The sequence below is a fragment of the Amia ocellicauda genome, chromosome 8, assembly GCF_036373705.1.
Source record: "Amia ocellicauda isolate fAmiCal2 chromosome 8, fAmiCal2.hap1, whole genome shotgun sequence".
Classification (NCBI taxonomy): Eukaryota; Metazoa; Chordata; class Actinopteri; order Amiiformes; family Amiidae; genus Amia; species Amia ocellicauda.
The window spans coordinates 13,942,013-13,951,140 of record NC_089857.1 but is presented as its reverse complement, the minus strand read 5'-3'; the positions used below and the strand labels follow the sequence as shown (position 1 = coordinate 13,951,140).

Below are 9,128 nucleotides of genomic sequence, written 5' to 3'. Positions count from 1 at the left end.
TGGAAACACCTTGGGCCTGCAGTGTTTGCAAAAAGTTGTGTTAGCTTGTGCAGTTGTATTCCAGATTCGGCAAAGATCAGATGTGAGCGGAGAGGTGTTTGTACATCCATTCTGTAATTCCCTGTTAGAGGCACACACTGCTTTCCCTTCATTAAGTACAGAAGAATCCTTGCATTGAGGAGAGAGAGGAGGGCAATGTCTAATGAGCCTCTCTCACACAAGCCATTTATATATATATATATATATATATAAAAATGAACTAATCTGAAACTTGATAAACATGGTGTTTGAATGAGTTTTTGTACTGTATGGAACCTCAAACTCTATTTTCCTGTTCATCTTAAATACAGTGTGTAACTGATTAAACCAATGCATTTGAATCAATCGAACACAGAGCCGAATCACTGCACAGTATGATGTAGCAAACACACAGAGACCGCATTGTTCCAGGGAGTGACAGATTATTTGATTGATTGATTGATTGATTGATTGATTGCAGGTCTGTAGCTTCAGCTGGTCGTTATGTGTTTGTATGGTTATTACTGAGCTATGAAACCCGTGCTGGCTGGCAGAGCGACGCGCAGTGACGTCATGTCCTCCGGGTGAGTCAGTGCTTGCTGGGAGAGGCGCGGCGGACAGTCGGAGGAGAGACGGGTCTGTTTCACTCGCTTTCTACGAGTCTCCTTTCAAGTGATATCGTCGTTAACAAAATATGTTTTCTTTATGTCGTAATGTGTATTCTTTAGTACGAATCGCGCCCATGTCGATGGTCGTTGTGTGACCTGGGCTTGATCCGTCACAGGCGGCACACCCACTGCCACACGAGTTCACCAAGTTTTTCTACTGTGGGTTTCAAGGCTTGTTCTTAATTTCACCCGTTTTCTTTATTTCCAGTAATTTGTTAAAGAGCAGCACATTCACTTTTGCCATGTCTTCTGTGTGGGTAAGTACTAACTTTCAGCTTCGTGTATATTAATTTGATTCAGCGCCTCTTTCACTCCAGCTCAAAACCAATACACTAGCACTGCATTCACTGGGATATGAATCCAGCTTTAACCTCATTTATGACGACGTTACCCTGATCCTGGTTTAGCGTTTCCTGTATTACTTTTGTGTTGTCCTTGGGAGATCTCTAAATGAAGGGAGCAACAGTGTGTTGAACCGAGGGAAAGGAGGGAAATGCGATGCATCTCAAAACAGAGGTGTTATTGCAGAAGTGGAGAGCAGGGTGATCTTGAGGGAGTCGCATGATCCAGCTGATGGGAGGAGTGGTCCCACTGGGCTCCATGCCTCTGAATGTCTCTATTCCTAAATAACCTAGATTACCATCTAAAGAGTGAATGCTGATGATGCCAGGAACAGCCAACACATCTGTTAAATGTCTTCTCGAACAAGCTGCAGATGTATTAACAGATGGTATTAAATGCATTACTTGATGTGTGCTGGGCTTAAGAAAATGGTTATGAGAGAAACGTGGCACAGGACTGGATAGCAGCCAGTGGTTGCCAATATTGTGAAGGAAGTTTTTCAAAATCTAGAGCATCGGGAAGGAGGAAATGCCCCTCTTGGGTTTGGACCAAACTGGGCATTGATGCCCGGTGTAATTCGCCAAGTCGAGACCGATCACGTGGATGGATGTTCAAACTCTTCTGCACTCTTGAGCATAGTTGGGAGTCTGAATTACACCATCAAAACAGGATCTATAACTTATTTTTGGTTTCATTCAGCATATTCTGAGCACAGTGGTTTGACTTACAATTTACCAATCTTAAATCAAGCCTGTCTTAATAAATGGGCCTGGGGTGTTATTAATAATGTGCATTTTTCAATTTTAGGATGAGTTGGACCGGTATCTTGACTCCCCAAGTTCTATAACGACACCGGTAAGTCTTGAGGGAAAGTTCACAGGGGAGTGGCTCGTGAAAGGGCAGTGTAATGTATTTCAGTGCATTTCCTGGAAACTGTTTGAACGGGGGAAAAAAAATAGTGAATCCTTGTGCACAGGAGATTGCCACACACTTTGAATCCAGTTGCTTCCTGTTATTACATTACATTTATGTGTTGTATTTCACTCTTTCTAGAGTGAGCAGAAAGGAAGCATCACAGCCAAAGCCAGCTTCGATGCCAAGAGTGATGTCCAGGCTGTGCGGAAGGCCATTGAAGGCATTGGTACAGTTCCTTTCAACAATCAAACGAATAATATGCTGCACTGATTTTTCTTTCACTAATCTAATACTGTAACTTGAAATTGGTCAAATACATGTTTATTATGTAATGCATCATTTCAGTTGGGAATCCCAGCAGAGATGTCTAGTTTGCTGACAAAACATGCATTCATAGTTGTTGAAAGCCAGGAGTTGCATTAGTTTACTGTGCCTCACAAAAATATTCAAATCATTGGATTATAATATACATAAATCCTACTTTGCCACACTGTACGTAACAAAAGCCAACAATGGGTCATGTGAAAAGATGAGAGGTAGGTATTCTCTGTTTATTTTTTGTTTGTTTTTTTTGTGCGTTTTAATTTATAGGTACAACTGAGGGCACTCTGATTGATATTCTAACTCAGAGAAGCAATGCACAGCGTCAGCAAATCAGCAAGGCTTACCAAGAGGCCACTGGGAGGGTAAAACCTTTGATATTCACTTCTGGCATTCCTGCTGTCTGACTTTTTTTCGTTTGTTATTTTTTTCATGGTTATTCTGTGGATAGTGTTTAAAATAATGAACGTGTGTGTATAATTTTAATCTTTATAATTAAGAATAAGAACTTGTTTATCTTAGAGCCTCGTTGCTGATCTGAAAGGAGACCTCAGTGGAAGCTTTGAAAACTTGCTGGTTGGCCTGGTGATGCCCCCAGCAGTCTATGATGCTAAAGAGATCATACGAGCTATTAAAGTAAGTCATCGGTGTCTATTTTTATGAATGAAGGAACCATGTATAACAGACCTTGGACTTTTTATTGATCCACGTTGTGAAAGAGTCCCACACCTAATAAATCTGCCAAAGTTCCTTCAACATGTATCGGACAGGCTTGTTTAGCTGGAGGTGGTTCCCCTTTAGTTAATAATTTCTGCTTCAGTTTAGCCTTCTATTATTGTACCCTTTTCTATAAACTGAAATTAAACCTTTTAAACAGTTACCTTTCATAGCACTGTGTAGCCCTTGCTGTGTTTAGAAATACTTTGGATATCAGTCTTGATCCACAATGTTCACCTCCTTACTCTGGGCATCTTGAGAAGATGTTGGTCGCTCATTTATTTTGCGGATTATATATTCCAGCGATTGTTGAAACAGTCATAGGAGTCTGTACTAGCATTTCCAAATTTCAAATGGTCTTCTGCTGTATTACTTTTACAGGGGGCTGGGACAACTGACTCCACTTTGATCGAAATCTTTGCTTCTAGAAACAACCAGCAGATCAGGCAGCTGTCTGATGCATACGAGTCAGGTGTGGATTCTGAGTTTTATACGTGTGGCTTCCATTTCAAAAGTTTCCAATACAAGCTTTAAAGCCCTTAGCATCATCATGGAAATGCTGTTAAAAAGTATGTTGGCTTTGACAGAGACCAAGAGGAAACTGCTAGATGACCTGAAGCAGGAAGTGTCTGGGGACTATGGGAAATGTTTGCTGATTTTGGCAGAAGTAAGTATTGATCATCTTGTGCTGAATGTTCACATTATAATGTGCTATTCGCAATGTAGAGTTGTGTTCATCAGTGGTCTGTTCGTGCTTCTGTGTCATTCTTAACAGGGTAAAAGAGATGAGACCACAAATGTGGATGATGCCAAGGCAAAAGCTGATGCAAAGGTAAATATTTGTTTTAGTTTTTTTCTGACTCCAGCCCAGGCTTAGGATTTTGTTTTCCAGTAAGAGTTGGAAGCCTTTTCGTAATCTTTTATTAAAATGCAACAAGGAGGTGGTAGCTGTTAATTGTTCCCCTTTTTTCTTTACTTTTCCGAAATGTGTTTCTTGTATTTTAAAAGATGAAAGAGAAAAATACTTTACAATGATTGTTGCACGTAAAGAGGTGTGTTCAAAATGGGCAGTTCCTAGTGTCGCTTTCGCTTGTCAAACTGATAGGCTCTTTATGAGGCCGGAGAGAAGAAATGGGGAACCGATGAAAGCAAGTTTATTGAAATTCTGTGCCGTAGGAGCATCCCTCAACTGAGAAAAAGTAAAGTATTAAACTTAATCATTTATAGATGTATACCTGTCATGCCCAAACCAGCCATTTCTGACATGTGTTTTGCTCTACAGCATTAGTGGAGTACAAGAGCGTAAGTGGCAAAACCCTTCAGCAAAGCATTGAAGGAGAAATGTCTGGGTCGCTGGAGGACCTACTTGTTGCAGTTGGTATGATGGACTAAAATGCCTTAATTTCATTTTCTTCATGTGCCTTGTAAAGAGACTTTTGCAATGTTGTCTTAAATCAAGAAAATTAAGAGCCTTTCCACACTAACTGTGTTCATGAAAGGTAGCTGTTAACATATATTTGAATACCAGCATATTGTACAAAAGAAAGGTTAATATCCAAACTGTGCTGAGAAGTTTAGAACTTTGTTTCAGATAAACTATAAAAATGTTTTAAAAATACTCACTTGGTCTGAAAGTAGCTGAACAGCTTTTGTTTTGTGTCAGAGTTGACTAATTTAGATCAGACATGTGCATAGAAGATGATCTGTGACAATTGATTGTAGCATTTCAATATTTACTGAAAATCATTGTAACTGATATTTTGTTTCTCGTATTCTCTAGTGAAGTGTGTGAAAAATGTTCCGGCCTACTTTGCTGAAAGACTGTACAAAAGTATGAAGGTAAATTTTGCCTTGTTTAATTTCTTTCTTCCAAATAAAGTAACTTACTAGTTTGGAAAGTGCTTTATTTCATTCAGTTAAAAAAAGGGCTGGGAAATTTGATGCACAAGTTCGATTAATCCAATTACTTGGCAAGAATGTATTCTTGTACAATAAAAATACTTATTTTGTCTGCCTTGGCTTTATGCAATGCATGTTCTTTACCTCCCTGGTTTTATACGGCTAACAGTTCTTGTGCCTCTTTCATTGAGGGGGTGAAGAGCTGAACTAAGCACCCGTGTGAAAGTGTTAAGGCTGCAAATGCTGAATGATTCCCAAAAGCTGGCATTCAGTGTTTTGTATGAACGTTTGGAGTTCTTGTATGCAGTGTTAATCCCATGGTGTTGCTGGTGATTTGCAGGGTGCGGGGACAGATGAGGACACTCTGACCAGAATAATGGTTTGCCGCTCAGAGATTGACATGCTGGAGATTCGGACTGAATTCAAAAAGCTGTACGGCACTTCACTGCATTCCTTTATTCAGGTGAGTCTCTCTGCAGGTCGTGTTGACTCCAGTCACGGTCCATTCAATGTCTTGAAGACAAAAAAAAGCAATTGTAAAGCAACCACTTTCATTCATTTACTGTTCCTTCCTAACAATGAGAGAAACCTGTACACTTGATGTGATTCAAAGACAGGGATTTTAATTGCTTTTAAAGTCTTTTTAGAGCGTTGAACTGTTCGTTTCTCCAACAAAAGGATACCCTTGGAGAATAAAATCACCCCATTTCCCTGAAGAATGCTTGACTTTGAAACGAGGCTTCTGTTGCACGCTGGTGTAGTTCTAGAATCTAGATCTGTGCTGGGAGGGAAATTAACACGCATCCTTCAGTATTTTGGGCAAGATCACCCTCTAGTGGATTATAGCTTAATTTGTTTCTTTTTAGTGTAGGTTTTTGCTAGCGTTTGTGTATTATCACTGATTCTATGGCGATTTGTGACTCGCACACGGTCTGATGGAAGAGATTTCATTGGCATTTTTGGCAGTGTCCAGTCAGACTGGTCAGTTCTAGTAAACTATTTAATTTTCAGCCAAGTTTGGTTAGATTTGTCCTCCTATTGTTTCAATGCTTCATTGTGAACATACCATAGATCTTGTGGACAATGAATGGGCATTGGAAATTGCAGTTCATGTTGGGATATATACGTTTCAATCAGTATTCACAGCATTTCTCAAACAATGCCTTGTGCTTGTAGCTTCACTTTGAGTTACCAGCATCTTCTGCACTTCTTTGAGGTTGTTTTACATGCTCACCTTGCTTAAGGCGAAGCAAACTTTTTTCTTATGTTTAACTTCACTATAGGGCATTCTTTATTATCACAATGAGTTATTTTGTTTGTTTGTAAAGAAGCACATAGACAGTGTGCAAAGGATGTGAATTTTTAGGGGAAACAGATTTTAGTGGACATCAAGTAGAAGTTTTCTGTACAGCTGTTGTCCGTTCTGTCCCTTGGTTAAGATCCTTGCAGCAAGGTATTCTGGGTAATGTCATGTCTTGCTTGAATTCCAGTCTGATGTTTCTGGGGACTATGGAACCGGTCTGCAGAAGATCTGTGCTGGCGATGACTAAACTGCCGAATCAAACCGGCAGAACATTTTACAAGACTGCTGCTGTCTGACATCATTTGAGTATATCTGCAAAAATAATGTTGTCTGTCCCACTCCTTTTAGCTGTGAGACAGAATTGTGTAAAATGTATAACTCAAAGCAAAATGAGGAAATAAAGCCATCTATTAAACTGGTGCACTACTATTTTTAAAGTAATTTGCTTTCTGAATCCAGTGGAACCAAACATCTCCAGTAAACCGTCATTGCCACATGCTCGAGAGTAGTTGAAAGACCTTTAAGGTTATCATCACATAGTGCTTGTAATCCAATATGATTTTTTCTAACCGCAATGTGGCAGTTTTCCTATGCATCTTTGCTTGGCATGGTTTGTATTCTGGTTAACATACTTTTCTATGCTTTACCATGATTTTACTTGCTTGGCTATAGTGTGCTGTGGTTTTACAATGGTAGATGAGCATAAACCGTTAAAATGCAATAGACGGAATGAACACCTGCATAGTATTTCTAGGCTTAACATTTGCTGAATAGTTCATTGCAGACCTTGATATTTCTGGTTGTCTCGGTGATCAACCTGGCAAGGTTGCCAGACCTGAAAGCCCGATAGCTGAAGTCATGGTCACTTGCTTTTGCTTCACTTCATCTGCTTCCAAATCCAAATTCTTCAGTGAATACTATTGTCAGTTATAAGCTGACCAGAAGCTAATGCGGAGTTAATCATTTTGCAGTCTTTCCTTGAAAGTGAAACTGTAGTTCTATAAATAGAATGGGGGGGGGGGTTCTACGTTTGCTTTGCTCTGCTCGTATTTGGTGTTACTGTGCTAGCTTTTGGAGTCCAAATGTGCTGCCTACGTACTTTTTACTGCAATGTTATAGCTTTTTTGTATATTTTCTTTTCTTTTTTCTTGAGTGTAGCAAAACCAATGTAGCAGTTTTATTATTGCTCGACCAAATGTGATTATCCTGAAGCTGCAGCCATTCTGAATTGTCCTGCTCAACTGTATCAATGTGAAACCTGTGTGTCTTCATTTAGGATAGTACATCTGATATAGAAATGTAAAAGTCCTATGTACTCTGTACCTTACAATGATTCATTTCATAAACCTTCCTTCAAATTAAAAAATACTTTTTAAGGATGTCTTATTAATAATATTCTGATGACTTATTTACGAAATCATTTCCCTGACTTTGTATTGCACTGCCCATGTTTTGTATTTGAAGGTTTGTATTTTTATGTCCAGATTACCATGTATTCCTGAAATAGTCTGTGATTCTTGAAACTGAGCACTACACATCTCTCGTTCTGCAATGGTGATAGAAGTGACGTAGTAGTAGGTTGACGGAATCATTCACCAATCAGAAATCTTATTTGAGTTTCTCTATTTTTGTACATAATCACCACAAAGGGAAAAGTAAGATGCTGCTCCCCTCGAGAAAACAACTGAGGGCCTATTGAGCACGTGTTGTGTGTAATGCTGATTTGTTTAACGTGGCAATGCAGGTCATAGAGAGACCAGATTTAACTTTATATTGAGGTACATTTATAAATTCATTGCATTTTTTTTTCCTTAATTGAGGTAGATGCCAAAATCAGCATTATAATGTTTATGTATTTGTTTTGAATTCTAGTCTGATACTTCTGGAGACTATGGCACGGCTCTACTAAAGGTCTGCAGAGGGGACGACTAAACCTCCCGATCAAGAAGGAAGAAAAGTTAATTTGGAATTGGACAACCCTGTTTTACTCATTTATTATTTCATGAAAAATCAAATGGGGAATTATGTATGCTTAAGTATACTGCTTTAAACTGATTTTTTTTAAACACAAATTGAATTGGATTTTTTAAATATATACATAGTTTGCTATTGCACATTCTCCCCAGGAGGTGACACTAGAGCCAAATGGATTCTATTCATATAAAAGCCTGTTCTTACAGTGCGTCTGTGTGCTTTGTGAGTTTGAGCCCCGCAGTTGGCCTCTCAGGATGAAGGTTTTTGCAATCAGCGTGGGATTGTCTCATGTCAACCCTTTCAAACTTTAATGAACCCAGATATTACTGGATGGAGATATTTCTCCAAAAATGCTCCATGTGACCTCACAAATCTAGCAAATACAATATGATCTTAATGCACATACATTTGCAAAGGATTTCAATGTAAGATTTGGAGAATTCAGAAGATCAGTAATTAACCCATTACTGAAATCAATGCAGTATAATAAAATGGGATGTGCTGCATTTTGTTTCTTAATACACTTCATGGACAAGTCCTATCCCTTCTGTAGGTGTAGGAGATCTGATGGTCCCCTGAATGCATGCCTCGGGTGTATAAAATGTGTATATGAAGAGTAGTGTGTTTATTTTATTTTTAAATAACTTTGATAAAATGTCTAACTCCGCTACAGACAAACTAATAAGAGGAATGTCTTACTGAAGTAGTGCTTAACCCCCGACACCGATGGTAACAATTGCTGATATAAAACTGCAGCACCAGTATGCCCTCCGCTCTCAAATAAAAATTACTCCTAATGGCGGAAGGAAAAAAAAAAAAGCCATGTTTCGGACGATGCAATCTGGATGCGTAATTGAAACTTTCAGAACATACTTGTTTCGATTTTCAATAAAAAGATGAGTTTCTATTTTTCAGGAAGCAGTAGGATGTAAATCTGTCAACTACCACTTTTTTTTTTTTTTTTTTTTTTT

The 9,128-nt window shown here is 38.8% G+C and overlaps 1 protein-coding gene across 2 annotated transcripts; it reads left to right on the top strand.

Annotated features, from left to right (window-relative positions):
* The first annotated feature begins 570 nt into the window (after window positions 1-570).
* On the top strand, window positions 571-8,365 carry anxa3a (annexin A3a). Of its 2 annotated transcripts, none has more exons than XM_066712102.1 (14): window positions 571-654; window positions 895-943; window positions 1,836-1,883; window positions 2,082-2,169; window positions 2,535-2,629; window positions 2,787-2,900; window positions 3,363-3,453; window positions 3,569-3,648; window positions 3,757-3,813; window positions 4,087-4,180; window positions 4,264-4,359; window positions 4,762-4,820; window positions 5,221-5,343; window positions 8,056-8,365. In XM_066712102.1, exons 2-14 carry the CDS (start codon window positions 929-931, stop codon window positions 8,113-8,115), a joined length of 1,020 nt encoding a protein of 339 aa, XP_066568199.1. In that variant the 5' UTR covers window positions 571-654; window positions 895-928; the 3' UTR covers window positions 8,116-8,365. The 2 variants fall into 2 exon arrangements, with proteins under 2 accessions (XP_066568199.1, XP_066568200.1); XM_066712103.1 differs by lacking the exon at window positions 8,056-8,365 and adding an exon at window positions 6,371-7,562.
* Window positions 8,366-9,128: the final 763 nt, after the last annotated feature.

Coding starts and splice junctions, on each gene's coding strand:
- anxa3a (XM_066712102.1), top strand. Junction 3,649..3,756: donor GTTTGCTGATTTTGGCAGAA/GTAAGTATTGAT, acceptor CATTCTTAACAG/GGTAAAAGAGATGAGACCAC. Junction 3,814..4,086: donor AGGCAAAAGCTGATGCAAAG/GTAAATATTTGT, acceptor TCAAACTGATAG/GCTCTTTATGAGGCCGGAGA.